Source organism: Cnephaeus nilssonii (assembly GCF_951640355.1).
Source record: "Cnephaeus nilssonii genome assembly, chromosome: 19".
Lineage (NCBI taxonomy): Eukaryota > Metazoa > Chordata > Mammalia > Chiroptera > Vespertilionidae > Cnephaeus > Cnephaeus nilssonii.
Window position 1 is genome coordinate 36,939,899 of NC_137090.1, and position 19,050 is coordinate 36,958,948.

General features: G+C 40.8%; 1 protein-coding gene across 2 annotated transcripts in view; it reads right to left on the reverse strand.

Moving 5' to 3' along the window:
- Positions 1–19,050, reverse strand: part of ZZEF1 (zinc finger ZZ-type and EF-hand domain containing 1) — a 108,391-nt gene that overhangs the window by 42,005 nt on the left and 47,336 nt on the right. For both annotated transcript variants that reach the window (XM_079799071.1, XM_079799070.1), the window contains exons 15-29: positions 18,528–18,697; positions 17,810–17,943; positions 16,263–16,333; positions 14,971–15,085; positions 13,984–14,143; positions 12,973–13,094; positions 12,771–12,893; positions 11,751–11,917; positions 11,586–11,667; positions 10,547–10,748; positions 9,503–9,651; positions 7,568–7,808; positions 4,607–4,686; positions 1,837–1,930; positions 157–628 (exon numbers count right to left, since the gene is read on the reverse strand). In XM_079799071.1, coding sequence (XP_079655197.1) covers positions 157–628; positions 1,837–1,930; positions 4,607–4,686; positions 7,568–7,808; positions 9,503–9,651; positions 10,547–10,748; positions 11,586–11,667; positions 11,751–11,917; positions 12,771–12,893; positions 12,973–13,094; positions 13,984–14,143; positions 14,971–15,085; positions 16,263–16,333; positions 17,810–17,943; positions 18,528–18,697 — 2,382 coding nt within the window. The remainder of the gene's footprint in view (positions 1–156; positions 629–1,836; positions 1,931–4,606; positions 4,687–7,567; positions 7,809–9,502; positions 9,652–10,546; positions 10,749–11,585; positions 11,668–11,750; positions 11,918–12,770; positions 12,894–12,972; positions 13,095–13,983; positions 14,144–14,970; positions 15,086–16,262; positions 16,334–17,809; positions 17,944–18,527; positions 18,698–19,050) is intronic.

The window sequence follows — 19,050 nt, forward strand, 5'->3', positions numbered from 1 at the left end:
AAAAACATTACCAATTTTTTTAACATTCTAAAACCAATCTTGATCTATCCTTCAAGCATTACTTGCTCATCTTTAACATGAACTTCAAGCCTTTGAGTAGACTAGTTACCTATGGCTTGAAAAAAGAAAGTGCTAGGAAGGTCATGCCTGGCTCACCTCTCGTGGGAGAGTGACTGATCTTTAATGAAGTCCATGACATCCCTCAGCACAGGGTATTTCTCTTTCACTGTGGGCACTGGTCTGGCCTCCTCCATTGACCGGAAAGAGAGCAGCCGGAGTCGCCCTCGGGTGAAGGGGGGCCGCCGAGTGGGAGTGGAAGGTGAAGAGGGCTCTTCGGCTGTGGCAGAGGACACTTCTGTGGCAGGGGGGCCACTGCTGGGTAGCAGCTTTGGCTGGACGTCCAAGCCAGGACTCCTGTCTCCCGCAGCAGGGGGCGCTGTGTCCGTGGGAGATGCCGAGGCCTGGAAATGCTCTTCCACCACAGAGCTAGTCCTCTGGCGCTTGTCAAGTGGCTGCAGATGGTGATCAGGTTCATCTGTAGTCACCAACTTGTCACAGCTTTCTTTTGAACTTATACCCATGGACAAAAATTTTAGTAACAGAAGACTCTTCTGAATACATTCTTTTGCTACATGCAAAAAGCAAGAAAGACCATGGGGAAAAAGTCAAAATTAAACTTGTCGCCTAGTTTTAGAGAGAAAATGACCTATTTAAACTCTACAATTTAGGACAAGAAATACTTCCATTATTACAGTGATAAAACATATTTACTAACAGAGTAGAATCAAATTTTATCTAATTATATAAACCAAAATCTTCCCAGCACTATCAGCACACTTGAAAAAGTTTTATTGTAGACAATTTCAAGCATATATATATAGAGAGAGAGAAAGAGAAAAAACAGTATAAAGTTCTTCCCTGTACCCCTCACCTAGCTTCAATAGTTAACCCAAGTCCCATCTAGTTTTACCCACTCCCCACTGCCATGCAGATTCCAGGCATCACATTATTTCAACTTCAAAAACTTCAGTATATTTCTCTAAAAATAAGAGTTAAAAAACAAACAAACATGATATCATTTTAAAAATTAACAGTAATTCCTAATTTCACTGAATATTCAATGTCAGCACACTTTCTTTTTTTTTAAAAAAAAAGTTATTGACTTTAGAGAGAGGAAGGGAGAGAGAGACAGAGAAACATTGGTCAGCTTCCTCCTACAGGCCCCTTACTGGGGATCAAGCCTGCAATCTGGGCATGTGCCCTGACCAGAAAACAAACCGACGACCTTTTGGTGCATGTGATGACAGTCAACCAACTGAGCCACCAGCCAGGGCTTTTTTTTTTTTAAATCCCCACCTGAAGATATATTTTTATTGATTTTTAGAGAGAGAGGAAGGGGGAGAGAGAGACATACACATTGATGTGAGAGAGAAACATCCATCGGTTGCCTCCTGTACCCACCCCAACCAGAGATCAAACCTGCACCCTAGGTATGTGCCCTGACCTGGAACTGAACTCACAATCTTTTGGTGTACAGGACGACACTCCGACTAACTGACCTACCGGCCAGGGCTCAATGTCTACCTGGCCAGAGCTCAATGTCAGCACACTTTCAAAACCTAACAAGATGTAGTTCCAAAAGCACCTGATGCCTCCTAAGAGAAATAATTGAAAGAAGTAAAAAAGAAAGTTTCTACATCCTTGGAAACTACATTTAGCACCTGTATTACGTTCCCTAGGTCAACACAGCTTCAATGAAACTAATCTAGAAGACAGGTCACTGGTTTTCTATGAAATGGAAACAGAAGGCCCAATGACTAGAGTCAGCACACTCACCCAGGCTCTCAGGGTTTGCCTCAGCAGCTTCTGACCCGCGTTTTTCTTCTGCCTCGTTCCCCAGGCTCACCAAGGACTTCTGCTTTATCTCCATCTGAGGGGAGGATTTGAGACACATAATTAGGCTGTCCAGACACGGCAACAGGGCAGCCACAGCAAATTACTTCAAAAGCACACAGGGTTGAGATCATGGAGAACTTTATAGTTATTGTTCAGCTAATGAGGACACAGGACTAAGACATTATTGTTAATCCTAGAAGTAACCCAGGCTATAACGCTGTCTTAAGGTAAACCCACAAAACTACCTTCAACTATTTGAGAGGAGTTTGTACCCATGACCCTATTATTTAAAAAACTCTAGAACACTGGAGGTGGAGAGGGGACTATCTAAGGCTGATCTAGGACAGATGAAGAAGTGAAGGTCCAGAGAAGTGAAGTATCTTGCAAGGGTTATACGCTTGGTTTGCTGCAAGAGGTTGGACAAAAACTTGATCTCTATTCTACCTTGAATGAGGGGATACCTCTAAGTGATGCCTAGACTGCCAGGCAATGGTCACAATATGACCACAGTACTAACATCCCAGGCAGAAGGCCATGTGTGATTTATGAGAGGGCAAGGTCTTGGAGAGAAAGCTGGCATCTTGTCCAATGTCAGCAGCCTGTATAAGGCTAAACCAGAAGCACAATCTGCAATGTGCCTCATCACCTACCAAATCTTTTTTATTTGAACTGTTATGTGGTAGCTGAATGCATCATACTCTCTTTTTCTTAAACTGCTATTAATGCCGTGGTTTCTCTGTCAAATCTTCTGATTCTCCTTCTGCCATTCTGATGACCATACCTTTTAGTTTCTTTTGAGAGATTCTGTTCATTTTGGCTTCCATCTATCTATCCAGTACTTTTGGGCACCACGTATGTTCTGATCATTGTGGATTCTGTCCAAGGCTGTGTGTTCCTGGATAAACTCATACTTTAAAGAAAAACTATTACCAATGAATTGCAGATTCCCTATCTCAACCTTGACATGTCTGTGATGCATCAGCCATTTGGGTTCTTTCATGTTTATTAAATTCTCCAGTTAGATGTCTCAGATAACCTAGATGTCTTCATACTCAACATGACCCAAAGTGAACTCTCCTGCCCACTCTCAGATCCAAGACCATCTTCCCTATTCTGGTCAATGCTTCTATCATCCACCAAGTCACCCAGCAACATGGGAACAGTCTTAAATTCCATCTTCCTGTTCACCACTCACATCAATTACAAAGTCTAATTATTTTATCTTCTAGGTAGCAGAAGCCATCCTCATCTAATATCCTGTTCTCCTACTTTCAATTTCATTATCCATCCTCTACTAAGAGGTTTTTTCCCCCAATTACTGTACAATATTTAAGATGATTGTGTATATATAAAAAATATGTACATATAGGTATTCATCTCCATGCCCAAAAAATAAAAACAATTCTCCTGACTTTTGTGTTTATGATATCCATGTATTTATATGGTTTTACTACATGTTGATGTACATAACATAGATTTGGTTTGTGTTTTAATCTATACTAATAAAAGGGTAATATGCTAATTAGACCAGATATCTTCTGGACGTCCTTCCGGATAAAGCTACGGTGGTGGGGGCCGAGGCAGAGGAGGTTATGGGTGAGCAGGCCGGCAGGGAAGAGCAGTTAGGGGCGACCAGGCTAGCAGGGGAGGGCGGTTAGGGGCGACCAGGCTGGCAGGGGAGCAGTTAGGGGCATTGGGCAGGCAGGCAGGTGAGCAGTTAGGAACCAGCAGTCCCGGATTGTGATCCCCTGCAGGATTGGGCCTAAACCAGCAGTTGGACATCCCCCGAGAGGTCCCAGATTGGAGAGGGTGCAGGTCAGGCTGAGGGACAACCCCCCCCCCCACGTGCACAAATTTTGTGCACCAGGCCTATAGTTTTATATAAGGAATATCATACTTATGCATTCTTCTACAACTTGCTATGTTTTGCTCATCGCCATGTTTGTGAGCACCACCCATGCTGATACATGCAGCTCTACTTCATTAACTTTCATTGTAATCCTGTATTATTATCACTTTACATTGTAATGTAATATTATATAGTAGTATAATATGCAACCTGCTTGTCCATTCTCCTACATTGTTCTTCCAGTTTATTGCTGTCAGAAACAATGTTGCAGAACCACTTTTCTAAAATGCAGAAGGGCCTCTCCCCTGACTAAAACCACCAGTGGTTGCCCAGTACCTAAGGTAATGCTTTCCTTCCTGGTCTAACAGGTTCCACAGGATGCCCTTTGGGGTTTCTAAGGATATAAGGTGGGCTCAACTGAACCCTGTTTATTCTGAACATTCTCAATACTCACCTAATTATGATTTCAAGGATTCTAAATTAGTTTATATCCATTCATGCCACTAAACTTTAGTTTAAAAAACATTCCTAAAGTTATATATATATATTTTTTAATATATTTTATTGATTTTTCACAGAGAGGAAGAGAGAGGAATAGAGAGTTAGAAACATCGATGATAGAGAAACATCGATCAGCTGCCTCTTGCACAATCCCTACTGGGGATGTGCCCGCAACCAAGGTACATGCCCTTGACCGGAATCGAACCTGGGACCTTTCAGTCCGCAGGCCGACGCTCTATCCACTGAGCCAAACCGGTTTCGGCTAAAGTTATATTTTTGAGAAGAGAGTTACTTAATTCCATGATACTGTGGTGGGAAAATTTTTTAAATATAAAAATCACATGCAAAGGAAAATCTTACCATCCATATTCGAATCCCATCTGCCAAGGAATACACCTGTGCAAACTCCTCACTCAGGGCTGTCGTGCCCCCACTGTTTACTGGGGAAAGGAGAGACGAAGAGATTGCCTTCAGTTAACACAATTCATTACTGCAACACTAAGCACAAAGTAGTTTCTAAATCTAACCCACAGAAAAAGTTCTTCCCCTGACACTCACACATTTGGAGTGGTTAAAAGAGCCATGGGGGAAAAATTATCAACTAAGCCACAAATAGCTGTGATGGGTTCTCTGTGTTACTTCAAACTAACATTTTTCAAATGAACATGTGAAATGGACATACTAGTAAAGTGAGTAAAATATTTAAAGAAAAAACTTAAAAGACATGAAACGTATTAAAAGTAAAATAACAGATACTAAAAATGAGCAAAAAATAATTATTGGCATTGAAAAAAGGTCATGGTATATATTAAATTTAAAAAGCTGGTTATAAAACAGTATAAATAAAATTGTCTTACTTAAAAAGAATATACATTAAAAACATATATATAGGGTAGGACAAAAGTAGGTTTACAGTTATTTATATAGAAAATAATACAATAATAAATAATAATACAAGAATAAACTGTGTTTCGTGTACTCACAACTGTAAACCTACTTTTCCCCACCCTGCATGTATATGTGTGTGTGTGTGTGTATACACACACACACACACACACACACACACACACAAATATACCTAGATAAAGGCTAGGTAGATATATAGAAAAATGTTAATAGAGGTGTTCTCAAAGTGATGAGATTATAGTTGATAATTATTTTAAGCTTTTCTGTATTTTGTAAGTTTCTACACATATGGGTATTATTTTTATAATTCAAAAAAGTTGTGATTTTTAAAGGAAGACCTGACCCTTCTCTTCATCTAAAAACCAAAGGGATAACATATGTACTAAAACAGTGTAAAGCTCTTGTTGAACCAATGTACAATGCAATAAATATTTTCTGAACATGTAGAATATTCTGGGCTCCATATCAGGTTCTAGGAATATAGTGCTGAGAAAAAGAGACATAGGCCCTGCCCTCAAGTAGCTTTTAGTCTAGTTGAAAAACTCCTCCTGTACATTTCTAACTCAAAAGGGTAACCAATTTTTAGACAAATATAAGCAAATTAGCTAGACAAAGACCACTCTTTAAGTAGCTCAGTTTTAAAGAACCCATGATCAGTCCTCAAAGGCTGGGCTAGAAAGAACTGAGACCAAGTATGTCTTCTTCAAAGCAACAGTGGTAGACAATCTCAGAACAACCTGTATTCAGCAAAACATTTCTAACTCTCACATTTCATTGTGTTCCTCTATTGCAAATAGTTATATGTTACCTGAACGTGATTTGAAAAGGAGCTGCAGAATTCTCCCCAGCTGGAAACTTGCTTCTTCTCAGCTTTAACTCACAAAGCTTTTTCCCTCTACTCAAAGTTCCCACAGATAACAAAGATTGTGCAGCTCTCTAACCACAATTTGATTATGAAACATATACTGAATTTTTCAAAACCATAAAGGTCCCATTGTTCCCTATTCCCTAGCAGAGATATACTTTTCCATATGATGGTTGTTTCTATAAATCACTCATGTTTCAATGTAGTTTTATTTTAGCAACTTCTTAAAGGAGATATTAACATTTGAGGGACTAATCAATATTAATTTCAACAATAATAGTAATAAGAGCAACAGTCAATCACCTACTCTAATGGAAGGAAGCATTTGTTCCTGCTTATTTCATCTGCACCGTGGAAAGAGCACATAACCTGTCAGAGTGCTCGGGAAAACCCACACCTCATCTTTAGATGGGTTTTCCCCTGAAGGATTAGGAATGGAGAGAGACTCTCCCTCCTGTGGGTCCTGTGAGGCTGCAGGCTACATACACAGGAAATACACAGAGATGGTATCCCTGATGGAAAGAAATGGTGGAGCAGGCTATCAACAAAGGAAGCCAAGCAGGGATGATGCTACAAAGAAGCTGCAAGTTTAAAGATAAGAATTAATACCAACATTTTCCTCCTTAGTCAAGGCACATTCAATTACCTAAACAATAGTTTTAATTGGAATTTCTTAGAATGTTAGAGCTAATCAAATCTAAACTTTTATAGATAAGGACACGAGGGAGCAGAAAGGTTGTCAGATTAACCTGAAGCTGCACAACTTCTAGTTTTTGAGCTGGTACTATAGACCAAGTTAAGGGTTTTTTTTTTCCCATTAAACTTCTTGGTTGTTTTCCATTAGAATTTTGGATATGACAAATTATCTGCTAATTAGGAAACTCAAAGCTACTTGCCATATACTCCAGTCTGCTAACTATAAATTGGTCATTAATCTTTTGACTAGCAAAGCAGACTTAACAAGATGAAATCTATAATTATAGAAATACTAGAGGCCCAGTGCATGAAATTCATGCACTCGAAGGGGAGGGAGTCCCCTCAGCCTGGCCTGAGCCCTCTCAAAGTATCGGACCCCTCAGGGGATGTCTGACTGACGGCTTAGGCCTGCTTCCAGTCGGACATCCTTAGCGCTGCCGCGGAGGCAGGAGAGACTCCCACCACCGCCACTGCGCTCGCCAGCCGTGAACCCAGCTTCTGGCTGAGCGGCGCTTCCCCTGTGGGAGCGCACTGACCACCAGGGGGTAGCTCCTGCGTTGAGCGTCTGCCCCCTGGTGGTCAGTGCACATCATAGCAACTGGTCAACCAGTTGTCTGTCTGCCCCCTGGTGGTCAGTGCACGTCATAGTGAGCAGCTGAGCGGCCTTAGCATATCATTAGCATGTTACGCTTTGATTGGTTGAATGGCCAACTGGACAACTGGACACTTAGCATATTAGGCTTTTATTATATAGGATGTTTATATTTCAAAATATTTTATTTACTTAAGTTAGGCTTTCTTAAAACTTAGCAATTGGCCTTCAGATGAAAAATATTCCCTGTAATATAAGTTACCATATTTTTGCAGCTTCTCATATAAGTCTGGAGTGCGATACACCAGAGCAGCAAAGGTGGCGTTCACAGCTTGATCAATAGTGGAACCAGCAACTATATCTGTCTTTGGGGCCTGTTTTCTACATGCCTGTATGAATCCTTTGAAAAGTTCTGAATATGGCCCACAGAAGTTCTGGGCAGGATCTGACTGTGCAAAATCAAGAAGAAAACGGTGGCAGGGATCATCAGGGATGTTCTTAACCTGGGAACAACAACAACAAAAACCCATCATGTTTAAGACATTCGTTCAAAAAATAAAGTTTACTGAACACCTACTAGGCCAGAAATATAAATGAGAGTGCATACTCTCAGGAAGTTTAAATCTATTTTGGGGAAACCAGACAGGCATATGGGTTAAAAAAAAAAAAAAAGGTAAACATAAATAAAACATTACAAGCATTAAAGCTAGCACTACCATAAAGCAAAAGATTATGAAGTGCCAAATGCCTATAAGTGACACCCAGTGCTGAGAATTCACAGGAGAGAGTTGCTGGCAAGTTAAAGTAATTCAGAAAAGCCTCCTGGAGGAGATGGGCTTTGGACTGGACCGTGAAGACTGGGCATGTTTGGCCCTGAGGAACATAAACATTAGCAGAAGTTAAGAGTCAGTGGGGAGACTGACCTGGCCTGAAGTCTCAGCTGGGGAGTGGTGGGAACTAGAGTCAGATAGGTAAGGTGAAAGGAGACTGCAGAGAGCCTGGACTGTCACTCTGAGTTTAGACTTCACCCTGTGGGCAATGGGGAGCCATTAATGGTGCTTGGCAGTGGAATGACAAGATAATGCAGTATTAAAAAAAAAAGAAAACTTGGTAGGTATCAATGTGACAATGCAAGTGTAAGAGAAGGGCCTGGATAAAGATGGAGACAGAGGGAATGAAAAAAGATGAACATCACAAGGGAAAAATCTATAGGGCTTGCAGCTGACTGGATAGAAAGGTGAGAACAAGGTGAATAAAGGTGATGCTAGGGAACAGTGGCTCAGTGCCTAGGAAAGCAATAATAGGAGTGAGCAGTCACGTGGGAGGGAGTAATCCTGATTTTACACTTCTGAGTTAAAGGGAGTCAGAACTAAAATGAAAATACCTAACAGGAAGATGAGTACCTGGCGAGTCTGGGAGAAGAACCAGAGCTCTGGACACTGACATTTAGAACTATTCACACAGATGTGACAGCAGAAGAGAGAAGAGAGGATAAAGTCTGGTGGGTTGCAGGGAAGGAGAGAAAGCCTGAATTAAGCCTACTCTTTACAGGAGAAATAAGAGAAGTCAATAAGAGAGGCTGACGTAGCGGTTAGATGTAAGAGAAGACAGTTGGCTAACATGGAATCAAAAGAAGAGAGGGTCCGAAGGAACCAAATTTAACAGAGAGGTGAAGGAGAGGAAGAGTCCCTGGATTCATAAATTAACTGAATAACTTGGGGTGGGCAGAGGAGGGAAGAAAGAAGGGAAAGTAGTGGAACAGAGTGAGAGGAAAGGAGAGATGAAAAAGAGACAGCAGGCAAACCTGTTTAGTGTTTTAAATATTATAAACCTAAATAACATGCTACCACTCCATGGTGAACAAAAAGCATAGCATGAATCTTTTACTCTAAAGCTTGTCTCAGTGGGGACTAGAAACAGAATTAACTTATTTGTTTAATAACTCCATCAAGAGAGATTTACTGAGCAACTGGTATATTTCACTGAAGAGCCACCCATTCAATATTTTTGAACAATCCATTATGCACTGGCCCCTGTGGCACATAGTAGGAACACTAAACGAATGAGAGATAATTTCTGCCCTCAAGGAGCTAACAACTTAGTGATTAGATATAAACACAAACATTCATAATTTAAAGTAATAAGTATTAGTAAGCATTTTCCATTCAAAATAGAAAGACAATAGTAGAGTAAATACCTCCTTACTATCCTGTTGTGGATGAGTGGGCCAGCTTGCTTCTAGTCCCAACTCTGGACATATCTGATGCCTGAAGACAGGTTTCCACAAGGGGGAGTTTAGGACTAATGCCATTTTTGCCTGAGGTACTGCCATGTTACTTCCTAACTCTGGAAAGAGAAGAAGGCTTATGAGAGTTCTATTTTTCCCATACTATACTAAGAATCTTTGAACTGATAAAGAAAATGTTTTTTAAAATGTGGGAATTATTAAGACTTGGAGGGAATTCACCCACATTTACCAGAATGTAACTGTGAACTTCAGGAACGCATACCCCAAATGAACCCAAACCATAGGAAGTCCTGAAACGCTGCCGTTCTGTGGAGCAGATTCAGCTAAGGTACCTCTGAAATGACTAATCTGCATAGTAAGCTGAAAACAGACTGTGAACTACCCCTAGGGTCTAACAGGAGACCATTCAGGAATGTTTAATTATGGTGAAATGTTCACACTTTGTAAACTGAACAATTAAATATTCATCATATGTGTGTTTATGAAGACATAGAAAAAAAGACTAGGTGGAAATAAATTAAAATGTTGATAATAATTATCTCTGGGTGTTAGGATTAAGGATGGCTTTTCTCCATTATGCAATTTTTCTATATTTTACTTTTATAATCAGACATAAAATACTCTAGTAAGTTTATTCCATATAGTTCTTATTTCCTGGATGAATTTATAACTAAATTAAAGAAATCACTTTAAAACAAAATCCAAAGACTAAAATTAATTTAGTCTCTATTTCTGCCTTCTTATTGGAATATACCAAAATTCACTTATTAAAAAAGGATGAGATGCTGCTAAAACTCAGCTCCCTCCCACACTAAGCCTCCCCTATGGTGTCAAGTAGACATTTCATTCTGGTTTGGTTTAAAGGAAACAAAGAGAATTTTATTAAAACTTTTTACTTCTCCATTGTGTGGAGGCAACTTAAGGAGAGAGAGCACTACCTTGCTCTTCAATGTGGCTGTAGCAAGAAGGGAAGGGACAAGGACGTGGACTTACGATGCACAGACTTGAGCGCCATGCACTGGGAAGCAAGACGTCCCATCAGTCGGGAAACAAGAAGTTGCAAATCCAACCCCCAAGACACGGCAACATCTGGCAGGCCATAAGCAGTAACAGTGAATTTGTAGCCCCACTCATTGTTACTGCTGTCAGAATGGAAGAGAAATTGTAGCCGAGGACCAGTCTTAAAGGTCACTTTCTAGAACAAACACAAAATGTCATGTGGTCAAACAGCTTTGAGGAGGCAGCATTTCAATAAAAAATAAGCATGTTCTCCATGACTCAAAAAATCTCAATTTAAAACTGGGTTACAGGCTCACCATTATATCTTATCACCCCCACCAAAGCTACTGAGGAGAAATGTACAACGGAGTGGCTTAAACAGAAAATTCACAACTGTACCTTGTAAAGAAGCAAAGTTGGCAGAAAACTGCTGGTCAGTTTCTAAACCCAATGCCCTTCTGACACTACCTACTCAGCCAGAGCTCACCTAGCCCAGTGCTGTGCTCCCATCCAGCAGCCCAGACAGCAGAGGAAAGGTCAACAGTTCAATGCACTGAACCTCCCGCCCCAGGGGTCATGCAGCCCTCACTGTGAGGGGGACTCCTGGCTTTCACTGCCATGGTCTGGGCCCTCCTGGGACCCTTCTTGCTAAGGATTACACTATCCATTTACTCTGAGCAATGTGATATAGACCAGGGATTGGCCAACTTTTCCTATGAAGAACCTTATAGTAAATTATTAGACTTTCTGGGCCATACATCTCTGACTACTCAAGTCTGCAAATTGCAGTTCCAAAGCAGCTATAGTTGATACGTAAACAGTGGGCACGGCTGTGTTAAAAAAAAACAACTTTATTTACAAAATAGGTGACAGTTGTAGTTTGCTGAATTCTGATATAAACCCTTCCTTTTACAAATATATAATATAAATGCGTCTTTTCAAAGACATACATCTATTACTCCTGAGGGATGCCAAAAGGAGAAGACTTGATACAGAAGTAGGCATTTTATCTCTTTCCGAGAATATCACTCACCTTGGGCCATTTATCAGTGCCAACTTTTGTGTCATAACGTGTTTTTCCACCTCTAGCATCAGTAAATTCCAGATAATCATACCTGTGAAAGCATAATTTCTGTCACTCCCCTTCTCTCACTTTTGATCCATTATTGCTCGGGAAAGAAGAATATGTGAATCTCACCTTTTTTCAGTTTCACACCTCTCATCAAATTCCACCTCAAAATAGGTTGCCCCTGGGCTAACAAAGACAGACACCTCGTGGCAATTATTTTCATAGTTGTGGGCAGACTCCTTAGTCCATGAATGTAACACAACTGGCTGTTCCTGTTGCCAAGTCTCGACATCCAGCTATGCAAACAAACAAGAAAAGAAAGGTTTTCATCACTTTACATCTAGCCATACGCAATAGAATTCATGATCTAGACAGACAGCCCCCAACAATCCTATGGAGATCACCACACAGGCTAAAAATATGCCTGACATTCCCATCTACACATACAGAGCATCCTACACTTCTCATTCCACAGAACAGACATGCGGTTTATACTGCACTACAGTGACTCTCGATTAGCTTTCATTTTCTAATTATAACAGTACTATTTTTTACAAATCACTATTAGCATGAATTTCCAGTGGAAAAAATACTGAGTTAGGAATTTAAAGACCTTAAAGTCCTATTTGGGACTTGAGCAAATCTGAACCCATCAACTCTCCTTCCTTCTTTTTTCTTAAGTCTTTGCCTTTTTACCTTTAAAATTGACTTTTTAATATATGCCCTTCCTACTCCTACAGTTGTGAGACTCAAAGAAGATAGTGAAAAAACTTTGTATCCTGTAAAGTTAAGTGAGGGAGGCCTTCTTTTAAATACCAACCCATCTATGTAACTTGCAACATACATTTTCACTTCTAGATTTCAATCTGGTTACTCACTTACATGGTTTTTATATAACTTTGTGTGCTATAAAATGCTGAAGTTAATATATGCACAGCTTTCGCTGTGTCTCCTTTCTAACACTGACCTCACCAAATAAACTCAGACTGGCATTTATCCTTATTGGCAAGACCACTGATAAAATATAGGGGGTCTTCTAGACGACATCTACCTGTGTAAAACCGAACCGTACCGTGGTATGCTTCACTAAGCATGGTCACATCGCTCCTGAGGGAGACACACAGCAGTTTAAGTGACAACTCAAGTTACCTTATTCAGTCCTCCCTCGGGGTCACTGCAGAGCCTCTTCAACAACTCTGTTAGGGTACTGAATTCTCTCAAGAGTGTGCAGTGGGAAATGTCTAAAGTGCAAAAGTCCAGCAGAAAGATTACCTAAAGGAAGATGAACAAAGCACTTAGTGTCCACTGCAGACCCTCCTGCCCTTTACAAATGGCTGCCACTTTGTCTTACCAGTTGTCGAGCTGCCATTGAAAACACTGAATTACATAGTTTTTCTACTATGGTTTTTCCACTATACTGTGACAAAAGGGACTCCAAAATCACTCTTGTGCTTCCCAGAAACTGTTCCACATCTACCAAAACAGAAAGGAAATAATGTGTTATATAGGAGAAATATCACTTGCTTGGTCATCATCAAGGGTAAGCTGTCACAGAAGCTATGAAGGAAATTCCACATCAGAAAGACCAGGAGACCAGGAAGTACCATACAAAAGCTTTCCTCTAGGCAGGAAAAGTAATGCAAATCCAGTAAAAGATTACCTTTAGAGTAATTTATTTTTGCTTCTTTTCAAAGGGGTGGAGATATTACTTTTGTAAGTAAAATTGCATGGCTGACCGAGCCCGTTGCTACTTTTCCTTTGTTTACAATGGGCCATCACTAGGTGTGCCATATTATGGGATAAGCTTTAGGTGGCAGGGCTCAACAGTGTAAGCATTTTTGTCACAGCTGCTGAGACCAAGTTTGATGGAACTAAATTTTCCACATATAATTTCTCAGAACCTGCTGAGTTTCATATAATTTTCTGTGGGTTTATGGGACATGAATCTGAGTATTTTCTGTAATCAGCAAAGATCACAGCAGTGCTCACACACCTTAGACTCTAAAGGTTTAAGACTTTCCTTTTTGGGTGACTTAACTAAAACAAGGAAGGCAGATTACTGAAGATTGTGACATCATCTAGTAGTGCTGTATGATTGCAGAGGCAATGTTTAGGTTGTGAAATGACCCAGGCCTGCAATAAAAAAAACGTAGGCATGCTACCATATTCAGACAGGAAACTTTGGGCAGAAAGATATGCTACAGAATTCTATTTTAAGAAGAAAAAACAACCCAAAGACAAATCTGATTTGTATCAAGAAAAGAAAACCATATGCACATTCAATGAATGAGTACTAAAAAGTGAGAACATGCAGAGTCAAAACCCAAACACCTGTTTTCATGGATTTTGTCCTGAAACTCACATTTTTCAATAAGGTCAATGGCAAGCTCTTTGGCTCCAGGGTCTGTGCTCTTCAGCTGCAGGTAGCACCAGGAGAGCAGGCTGCCTTGGACAGACCAGAACAGGGAGAAGAGCACAGAGCCAACCTCCGCTTGGGCCTTGTTGAGCATCAACAGTTCACACTGCAAGGGAGGAGACAAAGAGAAAGTGTTTACAAGGCCATTCACAGAACACAGCCAAGGGCATTTCTTAAGAGAGCATCTGTCACTGGCAAAAAAAAATCCTAGGGAAATGGGAATGGTCACAAAAGAGCTTTCAACCCAGAAGTGACCAAGAAAGAGGTATTATGACACCTCCTCTTTTGCCCTCAGCTTTTCAGAACCTTTACAAATGGTTTTCACTCCATAAGGTTCCTTCTGCCCCTCAGGAACCTTACCCCACCAATTATCTCTTTTCCCTCTGACATCATCAAGTCCCTTTTCTCTGTGGCTCCTCTCCCTGAGCCTTCTGTCAAATCTCTCCCACCTTAGAAAACAATTCTTAGTTCCCTATGGCTTTCTAACCATTGTCTTTATTCTCTGGAGTTTCTCTGAAGAGTCACCTGACCTCCAGGAATAAACTATTGCACATAAGAACCACAAGACATGTTCATATCATAGCTGCTATGTAATTGCCCCAAACTGGACCTAACTGCCCCTCCATAATACAACAGATAAATTAACTGTGGTACATTCATAAAGGAAACACTATGCACATGCATGAACATGGATGAATTTCAAAAATGCCCGAGTGAAGAAAACATGTCACAGATGTGTCCCCTCACTCATTTGCAAAAGGTGGCAGATTAGGAGCCAAGGCAGGCTGGGAAATCTGTGTGCTCATTGATGGTCATAGGAATAGAGCTACGTTCATACTGTAAATGAGGGTTGAAGGGGAAGGCACAGTGACAGCTCTACTACATGCTCCTAAAAGCAGGAGGCAAAGACTACAGGGAGCAACCATCAGTTACCTCTCGAGCAGCAACAGAGAGGAGAGTCCTCATGACGGCCAGAACTTCGCTGATGTTCGTGTCAGCCAGGTCGCCTTTCTCAGGTAGAAGCAGAAGGCCGCCTGGATCCCTATCACTGAAAGAACACAAGTCAGTCATGACACCTTGTTTCAGGAAGTGGATTTACATGTGTTTTTATCTTAAAAGGTTCCAAAAAGGAATCTAGCAAGACTTCAGTGTCAGTTCAATGGGATGAGAAGAATTTGGGTCAGGAACAAAGCCATGGTCCCAGCTGGGTATGGGGCACTGTCCCAGCACATGTCCTTATGTAAGCACAAGCACATAAATCCTCAAGTCCTTAGAAGAGATGCCAAGGAATAAATCTGATGAATAAATCACCTTGACCACCAATAAGAAACACACCTAACCTCATGACTGCTAACTTGACAATCTGGGCTAATCATTCCGTGTCTCAAATGTTCACATGACAGCCCCAGTCTCTTTCATCATCCTTGATACTCCACTCTGAACACATTTTATAGAGCCCTTTAAGTCTGGCAGCCACACCAAGTATAGTTTGACTTGCAGACAGTAGCTCGGGCTGTTAGTTTTCTCCCTCCAAGAGTCTATACCTTCAGCTCTGGCTGGTGTGGCTGTTGGCTAGAACATCGTCCTGTACACCAAAAGGTCGTGCGTTTGATTCCAGGTCAAGGCACATACCCAGGTTGCAAGTTCGATCCCCTGTCAGGGTTACGGGAGGCAACTCTGATATTCCTCTCACATCGATGTTTCTCTCTCTCTTTGTCTATCTTTCTCTCCCTCAAATCAATAAAAAGCATTTCCTCCGGTAAGGACTTTACAAAAAGTCTATACTTTTAATAACGTAGCCTACAGGCCCATTAGAAGTCAAAGCAAGCAAAACTCTCCAAGTCATCCCCTTCAAGCACACTTCTTTTGCTAGCTACCCTTCTGCAGTTGGTTTTAATGTAATAGGGTTTTTAGATTTCAGTACAGGGCTTCAGTTTTTGTCTTCAAAATTATTTAGAAACTGAAGTATTCAAAAAAAAATCCTCAATGGGTTCAATTTTAAATTATCTTATAATGACTGGGACTTAGATTAAGGTCTGGATAAGATTATCATTCTCCCACTACTTTAGTCACTCCTGCGACAAGTGGTATATCACCCAGAAACTTGGCTGAGCAGAGGGAAGTAGCTGGTTACTCCAAAAGCACATGAAAGGAAGGGATAGCTAAAGAAAACAACTTTGCAAAGATTTGAAATATTGGACAATTGAAAAGAATTACAAACTTACCTAAAATACGTGCACAGTGAGCGGAAAGTGAGCTGCAGGGATTGCTTATGTTCCTGCTCAGTGACATTTTTCTAGAAAACAAGAAACTGCACATTCAGAAAATCTATTCCATGACATTCCAATAACCTAGAGCAGCATGAATGCCCCTGCCCTCTGTTCCCAAGCATGAGGAAAGCCGGGGTCAGCAGACTACCTCACAGTGCCCAACTAAGACCTGGCCTAGTGCAAAGAGGGAGCAGAACCACCCATCTAAACAGAAGATGGCAATTTACTTTTTGTTCACTGCTAAAGTTATCATCAAGGCTTCCTGCAGGAAAGCTTGTTGCAAATGTTTAAGAAGATGACTTCCAAAAGATGTACACCAGTACTTTTCATCCCTGGGCATGCCATAGCAAGAGGAAAGAGCAGGGACAGGGAACATTTCTTGTGAACTTTCTGTTTGTTTTTAAATAGGATCTAAGCTTTTTCTATAGAAGCCAGAACAGCCTATGGTGACAGTTATATAAATCACACCTCCTGATGGGGCTACTAGGCTACAGTGGGAGCACTTTATTTTTTCTTAATTCAAGAACTGTATTGAACACCTACTGCTATGCAAGAAACTGAGGGGGATTTAAGACCCAGGGCCCTGACTGGCACAGGAGGGTGGGAGAAATAAGATATGGCCGCAGATGACAGCAGTGCTGTTTAATTCAGCAGAAAGAGAAGGGGAAATGTAACCCTTACCACTGCTGTCAGAGGGATGGGCAGAGGGAAAGTGACTGGGCTGCTCTGCTAATAGCAATGTCATTCAAGAGGTCATATGTACTCTTTCTATTTTTCTCCGTGGGACACATGCCAGCAAAAAAATAAAAATAAAAAATCATTTGCTTAGCTGCCTGGTAAATGCTTCTAGTAAACAAGTAGGACTGAGCTTTGCCCACAGTCCAGTGGGTCAGATCAGGGATGCTGAAGGTTATAACTCAAAATGTGAAAACTAGTGCCTCAAGCTGATATGCAAACTTTGCAGACAGTGAAATGCAACCAGAGATTCTTCCTCCTCTCAGAAACCGTTCTCAGTCATTTAGAATAACAATTCTCTTCTACTCCTAATGCATATGGGGTTGGTTCAATGGGATGAGAAGAATTTGGGTCGGGAACAAAGCCATGGTCCTTGTGGCAGGTGTTCCCAACTGGACTGAAGACCTTAGCATCAGAAACCACATTTTACTCTTCTGTTCTGTCCTTTATTTCTATAGGCTTTTATGCATCCCACAGAGCACTTTTATTACATTTGTTAATTAGCTGTTGCATGTAGAAATGCTTTTTCAAAATACTGTCTCTAATCTTCCATCTCAAACTCTTACCAGGAATTCTATTAGATGCTTGTCTACACAGGCAATAAAAAATAATCTATAACCATATCATTTATAAATAATTATTATTGGTTTTATTTTTTCAATTGTTATTTTGCAAATTTCTTTTCCCGGTTCTACAGCACTGGCTAGGCCTTCTATTACATCATTTTTATCAGGAATATAATCCACACTTTTAACGTAAACATGTACCATCATGGTGAAGAGATGGTTCCGCTGGGTCTGTCGATCAGGAAAGAAGATGGCAGCTCCACCGAGAAGGGTATTCCTGACTTCTTGCTTCAATATTTCCATGGGCACAGAGTCTCCATCCACCCTATCCACCACTGACAAAAATGAACAATGGAATCAGCTTCAATTTATTCCATCTATTCGCTTACTATGTCTATATCTGCATTAACTAGCCTATAAACTCATTACTCTCCATTTTGCAGTTAATACCAGAGCAAAGAAATATTTCTGTACATGCTAGGCAATGTAAGGAAATTATTTTGTTTGTTTGTTTACATTTAACTAAAGTAAAGACTATACATATTAGTTTTAATTTCATTATTTCCCCGTCCTTTTGAGACACAACTTGGCAAAGACTTAAAAATAACTTCAGTTAGTCACATGTGTTTTATTTTCAATTTATCATTATAATATCTCCCTCAATCTATCAAACTCATCCCAGTAAAGACTGAAAAGTGTGACAATAATTTCTCTCAATATCAGACAACTGTATATCAGAAACCAAGAAGAAGTTATTGATGAGGGAATAAACACTGAACCAAAATAAGATTCAAAAGAGGATCAAAGGAAACTCATTTTCCAACAAAACAATCCCTTTCCTGGGCTTGCATGATCAGAGGACCCCGTTCTCCACAGCAAGACTAGCACAGGATCACATTAAAGAAAACCCCAATCCTACCATCACATAAGTGTGTATAGAGCTCCTTGGCGGCCTCCACTGCCCGGGGGCTCTGGCGGGGAGCCTTTGCGTCCTCAGATGCAGCCGCAGAGTCTCTCTGCAGCACCAAGAAGCAGCTCTGGAGGAGCTGCAAAAGCAGGGTTTGGGCACAGATGCATTCTTCCCTGGGGCTACAGAAAGATAAAATACATCAGAGAGCAAAAAGGCAAGTTGCTTTTATTCCCCCCCCCCCCACCCCATCCCTGGACAAAAAGTCCACAAAGGGCTCTCCTCCAGACATCAGGCTCAGTAAAAACAATGCCAACCCAGAGGAATAAAGGTGGAATGGAAAGAACACTATACTATGTAGAGTCTGCAAATACAGACCCCAACTGACTGCCCACAGTGGGGCCAGGAAATGCAATTTTTCATCCTGTTTCCTCATCTGTAAAATGAGGGTACTGCTATAATACTTAAGCTGCTCACCCCACAAGGTTATAATGATAATCAAATGAGAAAATGTTTGGAAAATACTGCCCAACTC